Genomic DNA, 24,312 nt, shown 5'->3' on the forward strand with positions numbered 1-24,312 from the left:
GCCACTCAGAAGCCTACAGTGGCCCCCAGAGACCTGCCCCCCTCACTCCGACCACCCCAGTAGCTCCCAAGCTGGTTTCCTTATCGGCAATGACCCCTCCCCATCTACCTGGCACAGAATGATCTGATCGCAGTTCCACTGTCCTGCTCCTCCCTTGCTGCAGTACAACACAGCCAGCATCTCTCTGGGTTTCCAAAACTTTCACAATCTGGCCCGAAACCTCCCAGCTTCCTCTCTCAACTTCTCTCCCTCTCTCTCTCTTTCTCTCATCACGCTCTCTCTCTCTCTCCACTCTACTTCTCGGCCTTTGTGACTTACAGAGACGTCCCTCCCAGGCCTTGGGTCTCTCCTTACGTTCTACATCCAACCACTTGCGTTCCCCTGCATGAAGCCCTTCCTCAGCACCTGCGTTCTCAGTAGTCTCTCACCGCTGAACTCCTACTACCGTAGCGTAACTCCAAAGCGCCTCGCCACCAGCCTGCCTCCAGGCGCCTGCTTACCTGTGCGCCTGCGCGGGAGCTGGCTGCGAAAGGGCAGGCACCTGCCCCGCGCCCACCTGCCGCAGCGCCTTTCACGTACCGGGTGCCCCGCAGATGCCCATGACCTGGCCTGGCAGGGTTAACCGCACAGTGTGACTGGGGCTGCGAGACGTGCACGCACACTAAGCTCCTCTGACAGCACCCCTACTCCACCCACTCACTCTGCCCCGTATTAGCATACACATTCCACTCCAGAGTATCACCTTCCCTTCCAAATCCACCTTCAGATAGTGGGTGAGAGATGGGCATTGGATCTTCCAGGCCCAGCGTTCCTGTCCCACCACATACTAGTTATGTGACCTGAGGTAAGTAATATAATCTCTCTGAGCCTCAGTTTTCTTACCTTTAAAATGGGGTTAATATAGGCATCTACCAAACAGCGTTTCTGTGAAGATTAATTGAGATAACACTTGTAAAGTGCAAATATTAACACGGCTCCTGGCCCTTGGTGAGCTCGCAGTGAGTGGTGGCTCATTACCATGGGGGAGCGTTCCATATTGAACCCCACCCATCTCCATCCACGTCAAACCATTCCAGCAAGGCCCTGGCATATAAAACGCACACAGCACAGCAAACGTCCAGAAACTTAGCTGCCCGGGCTTACGTTTTTGCTCTCATCTATGACTTTGTTGTTTAACTGATAGCTGCAGTCCTTATTAGGGTTCCTAGCCCATCAAATTTCTACCTGTCAAGCCCAAAGAGTAAATTATACTTATTTTTATTTTATCCTCAGGACTAATTTTTCATCAGTATAGCAACCTTTCAACAAGTTAACAGTCTCTGGAGGAGATATCAGTCACCCGCTAACCAAGGCCATCAGGGGGGAATAAACTATCAATCTGCTTGCACAAACCCCCTGGTGGGATGTTGTAACTGGAGGGCAGGTTAGATAACAAATTAGTGCATAGGATACCCAGTGGTGCCCATGACATCGGGACAGGCCCACAGGCATCAAGACACAGCCACGGGCTTCTGACTCACACACCCGCAAAAGGACATCAGGGCAGGCACAGAGCCCAAGAACACACAAGGCCGCTGTCCACAATGAGGTCAAGAACCATCCTGGGCCTCTTCAGACAGCACAGGCATGACCCTTGAGCAGGGCCAGCCTGAACCAGGAATGGGGACTTCATGAATTCCCGACCGCTGAGGCTTCCCCAGATCCTGAGCTGGTATGTCACCTCCCATCGTTTCTTCCTGTGGCTCTGGAAGCCAGAGGGGTTGTGGCTCTGCAGATGAGGCCCAGGGAGGGAAGCACTGTGAGATCTGCAGCAGAGCCCAATCCCAGTGCTCTGGGGAGCCAGGAGGGCAGGGGGCGGGCAATCTGCTTATGAGGGGGACTGAGCATCAGGCTCGCACCTAGAGCACTGCGCTACCCAGCCTCCAGATGGACACTGCAGGCATTACCGACGTGAGCCAGACCCGGGAAGTACAGCTAGTGCCAGGGCCCCCCCTCCCTCTCCCCGCCTCCCAGCTCCCTGGAGGCACATGGGGGCTTTCAGGATAGAAAACAAAGGAGGCCCAGAAAACAAGACAGGCAGCTTTAAGCTACTGAAGGGAGCAAAGAGGGGAAACATGGCCTCATTCCCCAAACTCTGAAAGCAGGAAGGAGTCCCAAGGGGTGAAGACAGGCTAGAGGGGAGCTTGGGCTGGGAGCAGACACAGGATCAGGAAGGGCCTGGAGGCTGGACCACCCCTGACAGGTCCACGAGGAACTGCCACAGTCTGAGGACTACTCTGGCCTAGAGAGGGGCGTGTCAGGTCACACCACCCAGGCTCCTCGGTGCCCATGGCCAGAGGGCAGCACCACGCTCAGGAATGGGGAGATCCCAGCCTGCCCTCCCTGCTGATGGCTGCCCCCAACTCAGCAGGCAACGCAGACACCTGAGGATGGACCCTGCCTTACCAGCACTGCAGCAGCTCACGTCACTTCCAGGGCCCCGCACAAGGACATCCGGCCAAGGGGCTGCCTCTGTTGGTACCTCTGCCCTCCCTCCACGTTGTGGGCTGCAGTCCAGCACATTCGCCTGTCCCTTCCTCTGGAGGCCCCATTCTCTCTATGTCCATGATGTGATTCCTCACCTGGACTCCTCCTATGCACCACCTCCTCCTCACCAGACCCTACTCATCCCTCAAATCTCAGGCTAGAAATCTCTTCCAGACTCCCCTAGTCTGGGCAGGTTACTCCTCCCTCTGCTCTCCCACAGCATCATGTGTTTTCACTGTCGTTGCCTAGATTCTGGGGAGTCCACGAGGCAGGATCCTCCTCTAGCTTCTCCCCAGGCCCTAGCACCAACACTGGCCTGTAGGTGCTCCATAAATACATAGTGAAACAAACTGGACTGGAGAGGGCTGATGGCTTAGCTACCCACCCTATGGAACACCCCACCAGGTACCAGTGTGTCATGTGGCAGCAGAGGGCCTCAGCTTGGGCTTTGTACCTAAAGGTGCTAGAAGGCAGGGGCGGTGTCTCACAGAGTCACCAACGGAACAGAAGAGAAGACAACAGCAGAGGAGGGACAGCAACATGTTTTGGATAGAGAATGAGTAGAGTTTTAGTAACTGATCCAGCAGAGAGGAGGAAGCCTCCCCTCAATGCCTGCAGAAGGCACACTTAAGAAGCTGGGCCATGGGACTTCCCTGGCGGTCCAGTGGTTAAGACTTTACGTTCCAATGCAGGGGGTGGCGGGTTTGATCCCTGGTCAGGGAGCTAAGATCCCACATGCCTCGTGGCCAAAAAACCAAAACATAAAAACAGAAGCAATATTGTAACAAATTCAATAAAGACTTTAAAAATGGTCCACATCAAAAAAACAAACAAAAAAAAGAAGCCAGGCCACCACCCCCAGGGCACCAGCAAAGTTCAGGACTTGGAGGGACCATGCACCCCAGGAACAAAGGGTTAATCATAGGGCTAAACACAGGGATTTGGTTGAAAATCTGTATTCAAAGCAGTAGAACCCCTCGGCCTTCCCCGCACAGCTAGGTGACTCCTACCACCCTCACCTGTATCCCCCAGACAAGGGAAGTTTATCAACCTTCTGGAGAAACTGAATCCAAGTGACTCCAGACTTGGGAAAACTAGCCCAGTGGAGAGCGGGAGCAGGTGAGGCTAAAAGCAGGGAAATTAATGAAAATCTGCAAAGTGAATATTGGGACTCCAGCCTCCTTCCCCTACTTGGCTTCCAGAATGCAGACCAATGAGAAGATACTGTATTTACAGAACAGGAAGAGGATCCTGTTAAAAAGAACAAAGAAAAGAAACAAATAGCTCTCAGAAATTAAAATTATACTAGCTGAAGTTAGAAATTCAATAGACATGTTGAATATAAACTCAAGGAAATTTCCTGTAAAGCCAAGCAGAGGGACAAAGTGAAGGAATAGGAGAGAAAAAAAGGATAAGAAAATCTGAGTGTTACTCTAAGATGTTGAATATTTGACTAATAGGAATTCCAGAATGAGAAGAAATTATCAAAGAAACAGTGTAAGAAAAGTTGCCAGAACTGAGAGACAGGAGTCTTCAGGTTGAAAGAGGTTACCAGGAACCCAAAATAATGAATTTTAAAAGAGATGGCATTGTGGAATTTTAGAAATAAACTGTATAGATAAAGAGAAGATCCTAAACATTCCCAAAGAGAGAAAACAGGTCACTTGCAAAGAATCAGGAGTAAAATAGCATTGGCTTCTTCAACAGCTAGACTGGAAGCCAGAAGAGCAATGTCTTCAAAATTCTGAAGGAAAATGATTATCAACCTAAAAATTGGAATTTTCTCCTCAGCCAAACTGTCAGTTAAAGCTGAGTGCAGAATTACAATTACAAATTACCCTTTTTTCAGATCTAAAAGGATTCAAAATTTTCTTCCCATTTGCCTTTTTTCAGGAAGCCACCAGAAGAGGTGTTCCACCAAAATGAAGGTGTATACCAAGAGGAAGGCCTGGAGCTGGAGGGAGGTGGGCTCCAGAAATGAAAATTTCAGAGAAAAATAATGGAACTGAAGGACAGGAGTCTTCAGATTGAAAGGAGGCACTGGAAATATCAAAAGGCTGCTACAGGGTGCAGTAAGAATTTGAGATGGTACAAGGAAAACTATGTTAATGAGAAAAAATGAGGCAATTATTAAATCCAGGTGAAACATAAAGTCAAAAAGGAGAGGAAACATAATCATGTACAACAAAGTTGTAATATTATTCATATAATTGTAATAATGTGAATATTGAATATCCATAAACCCCAAAACTATGATAACTATTTGGGGAGGATGATGAGGGTAGGGGAGAGAAATGTGTTTAGGGGCGTGAATAATAAGAGAGCTGAATCCTCAACTACCGTAATAGATAATACAAAAGAACTACTTGAGAAATAGCGGTATAGATAAGCATGTTAGTTTGAAATATAGGTTTCTAACTGAAGAAACACCTAACAGTATTTGCTTCTGGGGAATAGAAATGGGAATTGAGGAGGGATGGGGCAACATACTATTTTTCCTTACAAGTGTTTTAGTACTATTTGACTTTTTGAACTATGCACATAGATTACTTTGAAAAAAACTGTGAAATTAATTTTTAATAGATTTTAAAATAAAGCTTATGAACAAAAAGAAAAACTTCAGCACATCAACCATCTGTCTCTACAGTCACTAGAGCTCTAGAGCTGCCCTCTAAACTACATCTCCCTACCCTTCCCCCAAACTAATCAAAACCATCAGCATTTCAATTGGTTCTAATTCAAGTTCCTACATGATATAAAAAAATGAAATTACAGTGTTTTAGCCTCCCCCCCACCATCCTCCCCTATCTTTCCCACCCTCAATCTGAACTTTTGGGTAGTGGTATGCTGGTAAATGTTTAATACTTGATTCTTTGAGAAAAAAGTCCTGATTTATAGTATTTGCCAATTTCCATGGTGTAAATTCTCCTATTGTGGATGATTTCAAGCCATCACTGTGATGTCACTGAATGTGGAATTGGGAAAAGATGCACACGTTAGCTCCAGCAAACTACTGCCTTAGGCCTCTCTAGCCTTATCAGCCTCCCTACCAGACCCAGGTTACAGGAGAGACTTGAATATCCCTTCCAAAAAGCCAGAAGTCCACAAGGGATGTAGCAGCAGTAGAAGTGGATTCTGAAGGGAAGAGAAGTGGTTCTGGCTGCAGGGAGGGGTTGGTGAATTTGCCACCTTCCTTTCCCTCCCCACCTCTAGCAGAGTTACCTGCTCGTTAGTAATCCCCGGACACAGGGTCCCATGCTTGTAGTCTTCCAGCAGCTGCACAGCCTCTCTGAGACGTCTCTGCAGGCAAAGAAAAGGGACATTGAGGGGCACACATCCAGGGCTCCGGCAACCCTTTCCTTGCAGGGGTGCATCAGTACTGATCAAAGACTGACTATATTTACAGTGTACAAGGCCTGCCTTCCAGTTCATGGGACTCACGCAAAACATTAAAGAAGGCTACAGCCTAAATGTCCTTTCATAGGGAAACGGCTAAATGGCAGTGGCATGACAATACTATGGAACATTATTCAGCAGTTTAAAAGTAAAGTAGATCTACACGGCCATATCGCCAAGATATTTTTTTAAGTGAGAAAGCAAACTGCAGAGCTGTATGATGCCGTTCGTTGTACCAAACAAACAAAACACACACACATAGAAAACAATATTTCCTATGAGAATATTTATGTGAGAAAATGCATCAAAAATGCTCTAGAAGGAGACCCACCAAACTGGTGACAGGGGTTACCTCGGGGTAGGAGGAAAGGGCTCAGACTTGGCAAGCGGTGTCGGGAGGAACTTTAATCTTAATTGTAATATTGAATGTTTTTATAAAGAGAACATATTTATGTAATACTTATATAATTTCTTCCCAACATTTAAAAAACACTAGCAGAGATTTACATACTAAAATACATATGGCCACAGTAACTGATGGGGAAAGAAAAAAATAAAAGGATAGAATTGTTATGATTTTTAAAATCTTAAAAGCTAAAGAGACAGCAACAGTGAGAGAAGGCAGCCTTTATCCACCGAAAGACTTGTATAAGAATATTCATAGTGGCACTCTTCAAATAGCCCCAAACTGGAAACAATTCAAATGTCAGTAATAGATTAGATAAGTAAACTGTGGTATATGCACACAATGAAATATTATACCGCATTTAAAAAAGCAAACTACAAATATATGTTACAATGTGGGTGAATCTTCCCCAGATTGGCACCTCCATATCGCTCATCCCCCATGTTCTTCTAGAACTTTCCCACATGCCCCATCCAGAGGTACAGTCTATGTCCCCTCCCCTTGATCCTGAGCAGGCCTTTGTGACTGCCTCAACAATAGGGTATAGCCAAGGTGAGGCTGTGTGACCTCTGAGGCTAGGTCATAAAAATGCCTTGCACTTCCACCTTGTTCTCTTGGGATGCTCACTCTCTTGGAACTCAGCCATCATAGTGTAAGGAAGCCCAAGCAGGCTACTGAGAGACCCATGTGGATAAGAACTGAGGGCCTGGGGCTCCAGTTAAGCCACCAGCCAATGGTCAGCACCAACTTGCCTGCCATGAAAGTGAGTCATCTTGAAATGGATCTTCCCCAGTCAAGCTGCCCTAGCCGAAGCTGCATGGAGCAGAGACAAACCATCCCCTGTAAGCCCTGCCCAAACTGAAGATCAGTGAGCAAAAGAATTGCTTTTTGTTGTTTCAAGCCACTAAATTTTGGGGTGATTTGTTACATAATAATAGAAGGCTGATACACATAATGATAAGCAAAAGAAGGCAAACACAGAAAAGTATATATAAAATTCATGGGACTTCCCTGGTGGTCCAGTGGGTAAGACTCCACGCTCCCAGTGCAGGGGGCCAGGGTTCGATCCCTGGTTGGTGAACTAGATCCCACACGCATGCCACAACGCAACTAAAGATCCTGCATGCCACAACTAAACATGCCACTATGAAAATCCCACGTGCCGCAACTAAGACCCAGAGCAGCCTAAATAAATAAATAAAATATATATAAAATTCAAAAACAGGCAAAATGCACCTATGGTGGTAGAGGTCATTATAGTGTTACCTTAGGGCAGGGCTGGGGGGCGGGGGTTGGTACTGACTTGGAAAGGGCATGAGGGAACCCTCTGGAATAATGGAAATGTTCAATGTCTTGATCTGACTGGTGGTTACATGGTATAAACATGTCAAAATCCATAAGGCCATACACTTAAGATTTGTGCATTTTCCTGTATGTATGTTATACCTCAAAACATCAACAATAAAAAAAAAAATCAACAATAAACAGTGACAACAGTGAGAGAAGGCAGCCTATGTCAAGGTCAGGTGAGGAACCCAGGCATCAGGGATGCTCATCGTGGGGGAAGAAACCCAGGGAAGCCACCGTGTTCCCCTTTGACCAAGGGACAAACCTGGCTAAGGACGGGAGTGCAGAGAGACCTCAACAGAAGCCCCTGGTCTAAAGGCAGCATGCAGCCCCAGGGAGGGCACCCCGTGAGGCATTTGCTGAGCAGGCTGACAGTGGTCACATACGATGGGGAATGTACAGCCACCTCCTGTACTGAAATAGCAGGACTAACTGCCAGCCCAGACAAGCCAGCTGGGCTGTCAGGGGGCCAGGAAAATTTCTTACTTGGGTGTAGCCTGACTGCTGGAGAGCACTGCCTCTCCCCTTTCAAATATATGCATACCAATCCCTGAATTCCAGAGTCCTTTCCCAGAATTGTTTGTTTCCAAAGTACAGATAGCTTTGTGGTTTTTGTTTTTGTTTTGCCAGTTATACTAGTAATCCATGCTGTTTAGAGAAAATGGCAGAAAAATTGAAAGCACACAAAAAAATTTTAATCACCTGTAAACATACCACTTGCAAAAGTGATGATTTTCCTTCTAGACTTAATACATTTGTTTTTCCTGTTGATTGTTGGTTTTAACTTGCTTAAGGTCACACAGAAAGTGAGCGGTTTAGTATTCGAGCCCAGAGTTTAGTCAGACCCTTGCTGTCCCTGCAACCCCCCAAAACTTCCTAGTGATGCGGCCAGCTCCCCACCCCAAGCCTGCTTCCTCCCAGCCTCAGCCTCTGCCCCGACAATGAATGTTCTACTTTCCACCCTGAATGGTGAATGGCCCCGCTTTCTCATTATTTTCCCACTCCAGGGATTCTCCTGAGTTCCTCAAGAACCTGGCCAGATTCCATCTCATTTGACACGGTCATCAAAGGAAGGCCTCTTGTCTCAGGAGTAAGTTCCAAAGAGCCCTGATCTTGGCATGCATTGAGAAAGAACCAAATCCAAAGTTTCTCAAGACAAGTCTGCGAATGCAGGACTGCGGAAAGCTAGAATGTGCTTTTCTGCCTCTGGGCCTTGCTAAGCCTCAGCTTGGCCCCCCAGGTCAGAGGCTGAGGGGTTGGGGCTCCTAGCGCCTCTGTGGGACAGGCAAGGCCCCAGGCCACTTGTCTTGAGAGGTCCCTGAGGGCTGGCTGTCCTGGGAGCTGGACTCCTCGCAGCAGAGAAGGGGATGGTTTTCAGGGAGACTTGAGGGATAGGTTTGCTTTAAACCCTCCTCTCACCCCAGTGCATTGTGATGCTTGAGAGGGATGGGGAAAGCTGGAGGTCAATGGCAGGGTGAACTTTGTAGGAGGTCTTTTCAACCAGGAACAAACAGGCAGCTAGGCCCTCAATGCAAAGATGGTGAGGAGCCCAGCTGGCTTGGAGACAAGGCTGCAGGCCCTTCTCTGGAGCCCTGGGCTGGGGGAGGGACGGCCCAATGTTGCTTCCCAGACTCCATCACCAGACTGCCAGAAAGTGTCACAGCACGTGTATTTGATGGGGCATGGTCGCTGGAAACTCCCTCAGGAAACAGGCACCTGGGAGGTCTGTTTCAGGGCAGAGAATTTGGACAGAGGTCCCACCCCAAGGCCCTGAGGGGAAGAAGGAAGCAAAAGGGCAGGCATGGAGTGTTAGGGTGGTGGCAGAGAGGCAGGACACCCTGCCGGACAGGAATGGGGATGGTGGGACACAGGAAGGAAAGGCACAAAAAAGAAAGATGAGGAAAGTCATCAGAAGCAAAGCTAATCTTTTTTTGAGGGAAGGGGGTACCCTGTAGCCCATGCCCAAGCTAAATGCAGACTGAGTATAATCCATGCTTGGCTAGGGAGGATGTCAAAATGATTTAAATATTTATTATAATATTTAATATGTTAAAATATATGATGGGAGTGACAGTACCTGGTCAGGATGTGAGGAACACCCAGAAACATTTCACCCCCACTTCTGATAAAGGACCCACCCACTCCCCAGGTGGTACCTGCAGGTTCCCCCCACCACCCTTGGGGAGGAGGACATCCTTCCTCCCCAACAGTCTATCCCCATCCCCGTCCATCCTTCAAGGCTCAGGGCCATCTTCTCCAGGAATCTTCCAGAAATGTTCTCTCCATCCTCTGAACAGCCAGAGAGCATTTGGTTTGCACCTCTCGGAGGTCCCTGACCACTTACCAGCATGTGCCCATGTTATCTGTCAGAGACTGCAAGGTGCAGGGAGCAGGGGACTTGTTTTAGGTATCTTTGCAGAACTGCAGGACACATCTACCCCAGCCCATCACCAACACAGGGCCACACATAATGAGCATTTAACAAAAATGAATGACTGAGACTGCTGTGGGGGAGAAGTGAAGGGTATGGTCAGGGTTAGGGATCCAGCTTCCAAAGCAGCAGGCCAGAGTCCCTAGATGATGATGCTGGTTTTACAGAATCCTGGGATTCCAAGAGGCCATGCATGCCCAGTTCACACAGGATGTGGATGAGAATACCCCTGTGTGTGAATATTACAGAACCACATAGGCATTCCTTTCCCTGAGACATTTGGGGCCCGAGCAGGAAGGGCATTTTGGCACCCAGGGTCACAGAATGGGTGGGTGGCACCTAGGAACACCAAGTCCCCTCAATCCCAGCTCTGGGCCATTTCCATGAGACATGAACACAGAAGAGCCTCCTGTCCTCATGACAGTCGGTAACTGAGAGAGGGGTGGTCTCCCAGAGAAACCACAGCAATGCCTGCATCCTGAAAAGCTGATGCCTACTGGGGCCGGGCACCCCAGGTAAGAAAGGGAAGGAGAAATTGCACACAGAAATTGCAGAGCATGTTCAGCGAAAGCGGTACAATTGAAACATGGGCATTTCAGGCAGTCAAAAGTTTGGGAGTCTCAAAGCTTGCAAAACTTTAAAAGAAAAAAAAAAGGGAGGGAGGAAGGAAGGAAGGGGAGTGTCAATGTTCAGGGAGAATGAATTGGCAGCGGGGGCGGGGGGCGGGGCCTGCAGATTACTTCACGTCCTGCCCTGATCGCTGAGTATTTGATTGCTCTCACCTGGGTCAGTCTTGCACCTGACAAAGACAGGGCCGCGCATGCTTACCTTGTCTGCAACCACAGCTTAAACCATTTCTTTGTGGCTCCCAAGCAGTGAGATTTGGGGGCCAAAGCTAATGATTTCTGTGCAAGCAGAGTCTCAAGCCCTTCTCTCATCTTCCCTCCCAGCGGTCTGGGGACCCACGGGGTTATCTGTGCTGAGATTGGTTCTTGGCTCACACCAACGATGAGCTACCCTCTGGGAGGCCCAAGGGAAAGGGAAACCAGGGACACATGGGGAGAGCTCTGTTTCCCTGTGGCCGACCTCTGGTCACCTTCAGGACACCGATGTGAGGTAAACCCATATAATTCTGGCAGCGTGACAGGTGGTACAGACCTTTAGAAAATAAATCTGTCCAGCTACCCCAAGAACTATAAAAACAATCATGGTCTCCAGCCTGGATACCCTACTCTTGGGAATTTTTTTCTATAAAATAAATTTAGCAGAAATGAAAAATGATTTGCCAGAGACTATTTTTTGCAGGAAAGCAAAAGGTAGGAAACAACCTACCTGTTAGACCTAAAAGTCTAACAGGGATGGTTATTTATACTATAAGACATGATTTCCCAAAATTATAAAGGCCTGGAAATAGATGATAAAAGCAAATAAAAAGTCTGTGTTCAATGTAAGAAGTATGCCAAAAACGGATACAGATGGGCAAAAACCTGAAGTGTATAAGGGTACTGACATTTGGAAATTTTTAAATTAAAAATTCCATTAAAAATTTTAAAATTAGACTATCTGATGCTGTCTAGAATGCATTTAAATGGACATCCTTACTTACTGCTACTGAGAGCATAAACTGATATAATCTTGGTACAGGTTGGTACACTTTACAGAACAATTTGGCAATATATATCGAAAGCCTTAAAATGCCTTTCATTCAGAAATTCTACTTTCAGGAATTTATCCAAAGGAAATAAAGAGAAATATGGGGAGATTTATGTACAAAGGATATTTATTGCAATATTATTTATAATGGCAAAAGACTTGAAACCACCCAAATGGTCAACTGAGAAAATGATTAAGTTAGAGAATAGCCACATGATGGATTACTGTACAGTTATTAAACACATTTTGAAACAACATTTAATGACAAGGAAAAATGCTCATGATATGCTACATGGAAAAAAACAATATATATCATGTATACATATATCACATATGATTTTAAATATACATATTTATGTATGTATACATATATATACATAATACACACACAGATCTTCCTTGACTCATGATGGGGTTCATCCCGAGAAATCCACTATAAGTGAAAATATCATCTTTTTTTTTTTTGGCCATGCCACGCAGCATGCAGGATCTTAGTTCCCCGACCTGGGATCGAACCTGTGCCCCATGCAGTGGAAGCACGGAGTCCTAACCGCTGGACCATCAGGGAATTCCTGAAAATATCATATCTTAAGTTGAAAAAGCATTTAATACATCTAGCCCACCGAACATCATAGCTTAGCCTGGCCTACCTTACACACGCTCAGAACACTTACATTAGCCTACAGTTGGGCAAAATCATCTAACACAGAGGCTATTTTATAATAAAATGTTGAATATCTCATGTAATTCATTGAATACTGTACTAAAAGTGAAAAACAGAATGGTTGTGTGGGTACAGAATGGTTCTAAGTGTATCAGTGGTTTCGCCTCGTGATCACGTGGCTGACTGGGACCTGTAGCTGCCATGGCCCAACATCATGAGAGAGTATTGTACCGCATATCACTAGCCCAGGATATGATCAAAATTCACAATTCGAAGTATGATTTCTACAGAATGTGTATCGCTTGCACACCATCATAAAGTCCATCTTAAGTTGGGGACTGTCTGTACAGAGATAGAGTGAGATATAGATACATATATATCTATATCTATATATATCTATACACATTATACAAACCATCCTAATTTTGTACATATACATATACCAGAATGTTAATTGTGATTATTTCTTGCAGGTGAGATAATGAGCAGTTTTTATTTTCTTCTTTAGACTTTAATATTTAGAGATTACTACCCACATCACATCAAGAGGCCCACAATATCAGTCGTTTTCATTGTTAGTGATGCTGCCTCGTCACCTGGTTAAAGGGGTGTCCTCCAAGCTCTCCACTGTAAAGGTACCTTTTCCCCTTAGTAATTGCTAAATAATATTTGGAGGTGATACTTACCTGAAAGCATAAGAATATCCTGTTTCCCAACAACTTTTACTCTATGAAAATAGCATCCATTAATGATCCTTGTCAAAATCAGTTATTTTGTTGAGGATTACACAATGTTTATTTCCTTCTACATTTATTAGCTGACATTCTTCTGTGAATATGAGCTTCCTTCTTTCACATTTTTAGTCTTACTATGGACTCATGGATTCTTCTTCTTCTTATTCAATGTATTATAATCCACTGTTTTTCTTTTTCTTAATGTTTGAATTGTCCCAAATGTGGCTAGTGGGATGCAGCCACTTCCTGCTCCTGTGTCTCCATCGGTCTATGAACAATTTCTTACTTTCTGTAGCAAGTCTCTTTGCCTTGGGTGTGGATTTGGCCATCTCTCCAAGAAGCCCTGGGTCCTTTTTGTAAGTAATGGTATTTAGAAACCAAGATCTGAGTGCTAAGTGTGTTCATTGTTACTGGGGTGTCATGGACCTTTCAGTGAACAGAGCCAGGAAACTGAGAAATATAAATGTAAGTGTGTGTGTTTGTGTGTGTGTAAATCATAAGTTCATATTGATACCTCCAATTCAAATACAACATCACATAGTTTTTGTCTTTTCCCCTACTCCATATTTGTATCTCCCTACTCCCATGGTGAGAACCCTGGTTCCCAACATCAGTATAACGATTTATTCTGTCCTACAATACACCCAAAATAGTTTCAGATTACTACACCAATACTAATAATGAGTTGGTGTTATTAACACTGTTTCAGTTGGGTTTCTATGTCCTTCAGAATGATAATCTGCCAACCATTCATTCTCTTAAATAATTATTGAATTCAGAATAGCAAACCCCTTTCATCTTCAGTTCATAATTTAAAGTAACTTAGATGTCAGCTGGTACAGCCTTGCCCTTAGGGATCTAAATCTAATTCCATGACCTATGTGGAAGGACAAAGCTAGGGCTTCTGCCTGGTCCTGGTGGCTTCCTTCCTCAGGCCCAATCCTGCACACACGGCACCCTGACAGTAGACTCACAGCCCCTCAAGATCCCTCCAAAGAATTTACTCTTGCTGGACTTCAGGAGCCAGGCAGATTTTATGACAATATCACAGGAATGATGGTGGAAGGGACAGCAACTTTCACAAGCATGTATGACCAATCTCAAAAGGGCCCCCAGACACTAGCCTTTCAGTTCATCATGGTTACTTGCTCTCCTTCCCACTGTTTTCCCCTCTTGTTCCTTCTCTCTCCTCTCTTTGGGAGGATCAAAAAGCACAATTCTTCCCCCTCTGTCAAGCAGGCAACCTCCTCCCTTTCTGAAGCCTTGCTCAAGACATTCTTAGAACAATGACAGCCTTCTTCCTAAGAGAAATTATGGTGAATAAAATTTGCTCCACCTCATTACACATACAAGGGTTGGAATCTTTTTAAAGCTTGGTCAGTTATAAATTGCAAACAAGTAGCTGCAAAACTCTCTCAAGATGAGTCTATCCATTGACTCAGCTAATGCCCCTCAGAACCGGGTCACCAGAAGGCTCAAGCTGCCCAGGATCTTTCCACCCCAGGAAACTCTGGCTTCCAGAGCCACCTCCTCATGTTCTCCACTCTCCTCCCGTCCTCACAGATGAACAGGCCTGTCCAGATCTCCTCCCCCTGGGCAGCCACCACCCCACGCTCCCTCCCAGGATACCAGCCAAAGGCCCTGGGAGAGAAACAGTGCTTTGAAGGCATAAGCCATGGTCTGTGGACTGAGCCCAGCAGAAGGGGGAAGTGGCCCTCCTGGTAGCACCATAGTTTTGGGGGGAGGGGCTCAGGTAAGAGATTCTTTCCTCTTGGTGCCTCTAATTTCTCACTGTTTCCATGCAGATGGCTTTGCTAAGCAACCTGCCTGGACTAGAGCCAGGGAGGGCATGAAGGGCCCACTCATGGCCCTTCCAGATTTTTTAGGGCCTAGAAGATCTTCTGTGGGCAGAAAATTTCCAAAAGGCCAGCAAGTAGTATTGGAAACAGTTCCCAGCTGGGATGCAGGAGGGAGAGGTCTAGTTCTTTCCAGGAAGCCTATCAGAATCTTCGATGAGGGGAAGAAACATGTGAAATTTGAAAAATATTCTAAAATTTCTGTTGCACTGGTTATTTGCTAGTCAGTAAATAGTTAAGTTTCCTTGACAGTTCAATTAATAGTAAAAAAATGTATGAGATTTTTAAATTTACTGATGGGGAGATAGGAAAAAGATGGTTTAGTGATACCCAAGAATGCTGGGACCTTTCAAAATGCAAGAGTTGAAGACAAAAATGTGGTACAGGAAGAGAGCAGTAAAATGAAATGGTCTGGGAATGAGAGGAGGGGAGACTGGAGAAGGGGGGCCGTGAGCAGCGCAGGCGGCGTGCTGCTCTGCAGCTGCCCATCCATCCCCAAAGTCCCTGCCTGCTTCTGTTCATCAGGGGAGCCCTGAAGAACCTCCGGACCTCCCAAGGCTCCCTCCACCACCTCTCAACGTGCCTCGAAGTCCACCCTTAAAAAGCACTGGCCTTCACTGCCTCCTCCATCAAGCAGCTGGCATTTATGTTGGGATTTGTGTTGCAACTCTATCTAGCTGTGCACCGTTTGGGAGCTTTCAAGAAAGACACATAACCTAGGCTAGGTAAGTAGTTTCTCTAGTTCTAGTAGCTCTCTAGTTCTAATTAGCTCTTCCGAATTTTTATGGAATCACTTTGATTACTCCTTAGGAGAATCTAGACAGGGCCCAGAAGTACAATAGCCTTGCCCTTAAGAGGCAGTACATCCAGAGGTAAGGTCAGCCAGTTAAATACTTGAGACCTTCATCCTTCCTGAGATACAGGAGGAAATCACACATCAGGGTAATTCCCACATTGCCTGTTACTGGGCTGCTCTCCCAGGAACAATGGGAATGGTTCTAGGTCCAGGTACCTAGCAGGCCGTGTGCTTCTTTTCCCTCCAAGAGTTGAAGCAAGCCAATGCTCAGCACAGAGAAGATGAGCAGAGAAGTGCTGTCTACTCAGGGGGCTGACTCAGAGGCTCAATGACTTGCCTCAGGGTATGTGGGGACCCAGAGTGGGAGCTCAGGCCTTCTTCCAGCTGAGTAATCTTGGGAGGGTTCCCTAAACTTGAGTTACCTGAACGGGAATGCAAAGGGTTCTGGAGACAAGCTTACCTGCATTCATACCCTGGCTCCATCACTGGCCAGCACCATGTGCATGAGACTTAACTTCTGTCTGTCTGTTTCCTCATCTGTAAAATGGAACTTAGAATAGAATCTGCCTCATAGGGTTGCTTTGAGTTAATCTGACGAGCGTATACATGTAAAATGCTTATGACACTGCCTTGCTCACGGAAAATGCTTAATAAATATTTGCTGCTTTACATGTGTATGCATTCCTGTACACATCTGTAAATACAATACAAAGGATATAAAGACACACTTCTTGGGATGGCTCAAATAAATCTGACAGTACATTTAAATTTGATAATATCAAGGATTGGTGAGGATGTGGAGCAACTAGAACATTGTAGATGAGAATGTAAAATGTACAGCAATTTTTAAATGACAGTTTGGCAGTTTCCTATGAAGTTAAACATATACTTACCACACTTACCACATGAGCCAGCAATCCCAGTCCTAGTTATTCACACAAGAGAAATGAAAGCATACGTCCACACAAAGAATGCTCAGAGCAATTTTATTGATAATAATCAGAAAATGGGAACAGCCCAGGTGTTCATCAACAAGTGGATGGATAAACAAATTCTGGACCATCCTCTCAATGGAATGCTGCTCAGCAGTCAGGAGGGATGAAGTACTGATACATGCAACAACATAGATGAATCTCAAAAGCACCATGCTAAGGGAAAGAAGCCAGACACACAAGGCTACATACTGTAGGATTTCACTTATATGACATTCTAGAAACAGCAAAACAGCAGGGACAGAAAACAGATGAATGGTTGCCAGGGGCTCAGCATGGGGTGGGGGAGATGGATTATAAACGGGCATGAGGAATATGGTAGGGTGATAGAAACGTTCTACATCTTCATCATGGTGTGGACACGACTCAATATGTTTGTCAAAACTCACAGGATGGTTCACACATAAAAGGTAAATTATACCTTATACCTAGCCTTACCTATCAGAGGAGGGAACTGTGTAGGGAGAGGGTATGAAGGATCCTTTTTTGTTCTACTTAAATGCATCTGTACTGCATGAACTTTTGTAATATAATCCATGTACTTGGTAATAATTTTATTGAAGTTTGAAATAATAATAATGACATATATCTACCTTGAAGGGATGTGGTGAGATTCAGATGAAATGAGATAATGTGTATAAGGCAAACACACAGATGACCTATGGACCTTCCAAAGTCACAAGGTATAAAGGCCAAGGGGCCTCCATTGAGAGCGGCAGCCATGACTTACCTCAGTGACAAAGAGTGTGCGAGGGTCGATGATGTCCAAGAAGTGCCTGAAGCGACCGTAGAAGGATGTCTGGAGAAGGGGTGGGAGAGGAGGCTGGATAAGTTTCTGCACCCCGTCCTCCAGACAATGGGGAACACCACCCACAGCTCAGTGTCCCACAGTCCCCAGGACTCCCCGTGCGGGTGAGGAACACCAGTGAGGTCTTGCTTCTCAGTGACCTGAGGGCAGCTTTCCCAGGTCTGAGGGCTTTCTAAAGTCAACTCAGAAAGACCATTAAGACACTCAGTGACTGTCCCAATGTCTCTTCCACGTGCCTCCCATTCTCCTCCCTCTCCTCCCAAGGCCCTGAGATCTACGCCAAGCCTTTCAGCAGCTCCCGGGCACCACTGAGCACGCAGGCTGGAGGGGAGGTCTGGTGCCCAGCCCTCTCCCAGTCTCTCCTGCCCACCACAGCCTCTCTGCTTTACTTAGGACCCTCGAGGGAGGTAGGGTCCCTCACCAAAGTCCAGCACAGGCTCTGCCCCCAGGGAAAGCTCCCCACAGGTGGAACTCAAACACGGTAGTGCCCAGCTCGCAGCCCTCGGGCCTTCCTTCCCCCATAGCCCCGTTGCTGCTGTGAGGCCCAGGACAAGGGGTCAGCTCCCCCATCCTTGCCCCAGAGCAGGGGCCTTGGAAAAGGAGGGCTTTGTGCTAAACAGGCCACAGGCATTAGAGCACAATGAAAAGAAACCGAGCAACGCTACTGCTGGGCCTTCTGCCCTCAGGACAGGGCCAGCTTGGCAAAGCCAAGCTCAAGGGGAGGAGAGAGGGCACTGAGCTAGGGGACAAAGGGGAAAGCTGCAAACGCCGGGGGTTCATGCCTCACTACACTCAGGCTGTGTCCCAAATCCTCCCTGGAGCCCCACAGCTCTCCAAGCTCATCCTCCGCTCAGTGGAGGAAGAAGCCTCCACACTCTTTTCCCTTCTCACTAGGGCACCAGACCCTGCAGCCAATTTCTGCTCCTTCCGCTTCCCAATAAAGACCACAGTAGGAGCCGGGTCACCAAAAGGTCCCCTGCACACACCAGGCCCCATGCCACCTCCATCTCTCTGCTCACCATGGCACCCCCTGCATGGAGCAGCCTCTCCACCCCCAGCCTTTCACAGACCCATCAAGCTTCCACACCATTCCTCACTAAAACAGTTGCTTCTCTAACCTCTTATAACTCAAATGGCCTAAACTATTTCCCAACTTATACCTGATGCTCAATCAGAGACGTTCAGAGGTGTGGTCAGGGGTATACGCTGAGGACACTCACTGCTGCATTATTTATAAAGGCGGATTGTTAAAATGACGATCGATTTACATGATCGAACACTACACAGCCATTTAAAATCATGTTTTCAGACAATGTTTATGACATGTAAAAATGCTTATGATTTGTGAAACGCATGTAAAATGCATGATTCCAACCTAATAGACAGGAGATAAATAGAGCTAGATGGATATTAAATGGATAGCAAAGAGACGGGATGACATCCACTAGAATAAACCAGGGTTCCTTAGAGAAGTGGCTGATTCCAGGGCTGGGGCAGGGAAGGTATACGATGAGACTGGCACATATTGTTGTGCTAGAAAGTAATGAAGTGCCACACCCCAAAATGATGGGGCATGTTCAAAGGACCAAGGAGAGGCAAATGGACACTCACATAGTATTCTGAAGGGACTGAGTCTAATCATGTGGAAACATCAGACAAACCCAGATTGAGGAGCATTCCATAAAATAACTGGCCTAGTTCACCAAATATGTCAATGTCGTAAAGACAAAGAAAGACTGAAGAACTGCCCCCACATTAAAGGAAACTAAAGAGACAAGACAACTGAATACAACGCATGATTTTCGACTGAATCCTGGACTAGAGGGGGAAATGCACTAAAGGACATTGCTGAGAAAACTGACAAAATTGGAATAGGATTATAGATTAATAAAAGTAGTGTACTCAAATTAAATTTCCTGAGTAACTGTACTGTGGTTATTGCTATAGACTGAATATTAGTGTCCCCTCAAAATTCATATGTTAGGGCTTCCCTGGTGGCATCGTGGTTAAAAATCCGCCTGCCAAGGCAGGGGACATGGGTTCGAGCCCTGGTCCGGGAAGATCCCACATGCCTTGGAGCAACTAAGCCCATGCGCCACAACTACTGAGCCTGCACTCTAGAGCCCGTGAGCCACAACTACTGAGCTCTTGTGCCACAACTACTGAACCCCACGTGCCTAGAGCCCGTGTTCCTCAACAAGAGAAGCCACAGCAATGAAAAGCCCACACACCGCAACGAAGAGTAGCCCCCGCTTGCTGCAACTAGAGAAAGCCTGCGCAGCAACGAAGACCCAAAGCAGCCAAAAATAAATAAATAAATAAATAAATAAAAATAAAGTTCCCTTAAAAAAAAAAACCTCATATGTTAAATCCTAAGTCCCTAGGTGATGGTATTTGGAGGTGAGGCCTTTGGGAGCCCTCATGAATGGCATTAATGCCGTTATATTGACTCCAGAGAAATCCCTTGCCCCTTCCACCATGTAAGAGCACAGTGAGCTGTCTATGACCAGGAATCAGGCCCTCACCAGACACTGAATCTGCCAGTGCCTTAGTCTTGGACTTCCCAGACTTCAGAACTGGGAGAAATTAATTTCTGTTGTTTATAAGGCACCCAGTCTACGGTATTTTTATTATAACAGACCAAACAGACTAAGAGATGTAAGAGAATGTCCTTGTTCTTAAGGATACACTGAAGTATTAAGGGATAAATGAATATAATCTACTCTCAAATGGTTGAGAAAAAATAACATGTATAGGAACTTCCCTGGTGGTCCAGTAGATAAGACTCCATGCTCCCAATGCAGAGGGCCCAGGTTCGATCCCTGGTCGGGGAACTAGTTCCCACATGCATGCCACAACTAAGAAGTCCACATGCCGCAACTAAAGATCCCGTGTGCTGCAACTAAGACCCAGTGCAGCCAAAATAAATAAATAAATAAATATTAAAATAAATAAATAACGTGTAAATTATACAGGGTGGTAATAAAATCTGGAAATGTAGGCACTATTATTCTGTTTACAGATTGAAGATGTTCTTGGTAACATGTATATTTGCTGTGTTTCTGGACTTTATGATCATCTGTAGACAAAGAATAATAAAGGAAATGTGACAAAATGTTGAAAACTAGTGGATCTAAGCAAAGGGCATATGGAATTTCTCTGTATTCTTCTTGCAACTTTTCTGTAAGACTGAAACTGTTTCAAAATTAGGATTTCAAAATCATATTATTTAAAAAGCTAGATGAAAATATATCAAAATGTTAACAGAGATTGCCTCTCGGTAATAGGATTTTTATTTCCATATCTTTTATATTGCTTTTAAAATGAAAAAAAAAATCAGTATTATGTATAATATAAATAAGTAATATTCTATTTTTTAAATATATATTTAAATTAAAATACAAACTGGTCTATTACTCGATTATAAGCTCCTGAAGGATGTGGGCTATTGGATTATTGGATATTCTTTCTGTATTATCTTCCTTGGCTCCTGGTCTTGTGTTACACACCTAGAAGAGGCTCCACAAACACACTGGCCTCAGGAATGAACGAGTGGGCCGGTGAACAGCCAATGGCCTGGAGGCTTCCTGGAGTGATGGAGGCCCAGCTGGGCTTTGAAGGGAGGGTAGGATTTGAAAGGGACAAGAGTATGGCAGTTAGCAGCCCAAGGAGGGAAGCGGATCAGCAGGGGCAGAGGTGAGGGCCTGAAGGAGAACGGCCTGAGGGAAGCAGCTTCTTGAAGATGATCCAGTGCAAACATCCAGCCTCTGACTTGCCCTGTGGTCTGTCACTGCCTTCATCCTGTCCCGGCCCTGCTAGCCCTCTTGTATTACTCTCCACCACTGCCACTGGGAGACAGTCCTAAGTAAAACATTTTGTTCCATTGATACCTACAAACCCATACTGGACTAGCTGAGGGAACACCACAACGGACAAGCCCGCAAGGAGCTGAGACCATCAAGACAGACAAACAAGTAAACAGGTAACTATAAAACGCTGTGATCCCTGCCTAAATGAGGCATCAGAATGGGCACAGGGGACACAGTTTATTTCTCCCTAGTGAGTCAGGAAACTTCCCAGAGGAGCTGGCATGAGTGGATGGATGAGTTTACCTAGCAGAGAAGGGTATCAGCAAGATCTCAAAGGCATGAAGGCTTGGGTCAGAAACTGCACCAGGCTCCTGTGGTTTTTTTCAGTCATTCACCAAATAGCTATTGAAGACCTACTGTGTGCCTAAGACTGTGCTAGGTCCTGGGAGTAGAGAAAGGTTAACTGACTGGGGGAATGAGGAATAACACAGTCATGGTAATGCCTAGATCTCTAGTCAGACACTAATACTTATTAACCAGGATAAGGAAAGCAAGAAGCATACTGATTTAGTGGAGAGGAAGATAACAGTTCTGGATTGGTCATGTACACTTGTGATACTTAAAGGGCCTTCCAGATGTAACCTTTCAACAAACACTTAGACATATAGGCCTGAGATTCAAGAAAGGGGTTCTGAGTTGGAAGTGCTAGGCATACATGTCCTAACCCAATCAGACTAACCTCCCCCACTACCCCGGGACAAAGTCAGGCTTACTGACTCACTGCAATGAGGGAGGCCACAAAGTAGAGGAACTATAAGGCATTTTGTCAAACAAAGGGAAAAAATTGAGTTAGTGCAGAATTCTGGGGAAAGATAGAGTAAAATTTAAATGAAGCAGTACATTAACAGGCTGGAAGCAAAGCAGGGCTGTGGGGAAGGGGGTCCACATAGGTCTGGACTGAGAAGTAGACGTAGGGTTTTTTTTTTTTGAAAACTATAAAGTTAAAGCTCCTTATTTGAAGCTCTGCACTTGCGTTGATTCTCTGAGTCAAAGTGCCATAGGCCCACCAATCAAAAGGGGGATGTGTCATTCCTACTGTCACCTGGTTCTACAAGGATTGAGCCATTAGCCACTGCAGTCTCTAACCTTCAAGACACCCTGAAAGGAGTTCAGGGCAGAGATCAGGAAGGAGGCTCTCTGTGCTCTGGGAAAATTGGCAGAACAGGCCTTCAAAGAGTTAAATATTTTCAGGAGAAATCTTTTATGAACATGGATTCTTGCATCGTCCCATACTTAGAAAAGCACTAAAACCATTAACTAAGATATCTGTTCCGCATGCGTGGCAGCAACCTTCTCCTGAGATGTGTGCTTGATTACAAGTACCTTTTGCCAAAATCATATACATGCTGACCTCCTCCCTTACCTCTTCAGAGCAGTTTCTCAGAGCTCTGTGAGAGGGTGTCTTCCAGACTATAGTCCTCAGTAAGACACTAAATAAACTCAACTCACAGTTCTTACATTCTGCGTTTTTGTGGGGTTTTTTTGTTTGTTTTTTTTTAAGTCGACACTACTGATACATTTTCAACAGCAAAGTTTCTGGCAATCTATGACCTTGGAGAATGTGATTTCTCAGTGAGTACGAAAGAGTGGCTACCCAAAGAAGGAGGTGGCTGGGATACCTCAGGGCTGAGCAGGGCCTGGTCAGAAGCACTCTTCTTTATAGCTGCCTTTATGTGTCTGTCCTCCCAGCCTGATGCACGACGCAGCAGGGACGGTTTCTACCTTCTCGGCCTGATTAGTTTTTATTATTTTCTCAATAGTTTAATATGTATGACCTTTTTTTGCCCTCCAAAATTCAGACCCCACTTTTACCCCATCAGATAATCAGTGGATGTTTTTCCTTCCCTTTTGCTTCACTGGAAGAATGAGTCAGCCAAGTAATTCCTTCCGTTTCCCTTCACAAGAAAGGTGAGTCAGCTAATTCTCAGCAGGGGCTCGAGGCCTGCTGTCTTCCTAACTCCGGGGCCTGGCCCAGGACAGCAGAGCCAGAGAGCTGCCTCGGGAGCAGCAACTGAGGGCAAAGGCCTGAGAAGAAACCGACAGCCCGCCTGCACCCAGACGCCTAAATCACTGAACCTGCAGCCCAAAGGCGGAAAGGCTGGACCAGCTCAGTAGTCCTCTACCAGGCTACACACTGAATCACCTGGGTTTTCTAAAATCCAGGCGGTACACCCAGGGATTCGAATGCTATTGGCCTGGGGTGGGCTCCAGGCATCGGTGTCTGTTTAGAAACCTGCCCAGGTGATTACTGTGCAGCAGGGGTTGAGAGCCACTGGACGGGAAGGTGTTGACCGTGTCCACAGCACAAACAAGCCCCAGGACCAGCCCTGGGAAACAGTCGCTCTCTAGCCTATAGAACGTAAATGTATAACTACCTGCAAGGCATTTTCACTTTAGAACTTATTTCAGGCAAACTATATGAGAAACTTCCCCATTGTCTCCTGACTCTCAGCCCACACAAACCTCTCCATCTTGAAGTGAAGAGTGCATTTTCCGGCCCACAAGCTCCCTGGACCCCAGAGGGAGCCTTATGCAACCCACCTGCTCTGCTATCGTAGGCCTTGGTGGATTTTGGACCCAGGACACACACAGCACACCCATACCCCCAGTCGTCATAGCAGATAAGTGAGATTTCTGAAGAAACAAGGAAGTTTAAAAAAAAATAAAGCAAACTTATTTCTGGATAGACTGAATCACAAATGGGAAGAATCATGTGTGTTTGTTTCCTGTCCTGGGGCCCCAAATTGCCAAAAACGGTGTCAGGCCTGAAGGAAGAAAAAAGTGGGTTCAGGAAAGGAAATGAGCAGAAAAGGAGGAGGAAAGGGAGCAGTCAG

At 45.9% G+C, this 24,312-nt stretch overlaps 1 protein-coding gene across 3 annotated transcripts in view; it reads right to left on the minus strand.

The window, feature by feature from the left end:
* The window catches only part of SFXN5 (sideroflexin 5), a 118,426-nt gene that overhangs the window by 89,494 nt on the left and 4,620 nt on the right, over positions 1 to 24,312 (minus strand). For all 3 annotated transcript variants that reach the window (XM_061168781.1, XM_061168779.1, XM_061168780.1), the window contains exons 2-3: positions 17,532 to 17,600; positions 5,749 to 5,826 (exon numbers count right to left, since the gene is read on the minus strand). In XM_061168781.1, the coding sequence (XP_061024764.1) occupies positions 5,749 to 5,826; positions 17,532 to 17,600 (147 nt within the window). The remainder of the gene's footprint in view (positions 1 to 5,748; positions 5,827 to 17,531; positions 17,601 to 24,312) is intronic.

The sequence above is a fragment of the Eubalaena glacialis genome, chromosome 14, assembly GCF_028564815.1.
Source record: "Eubalaena glacialis isolate mEubGla1 chromosome 14, mEubGla1.1.hap2.+ XY, whole genome shotgun sequence".
Lineage (NCBI taxonomy): Eukaryota > Metazoa > Chordata > Mammalia > Artiodactyla > Balaenidae > Eubalaena > Eubalaena glacialis.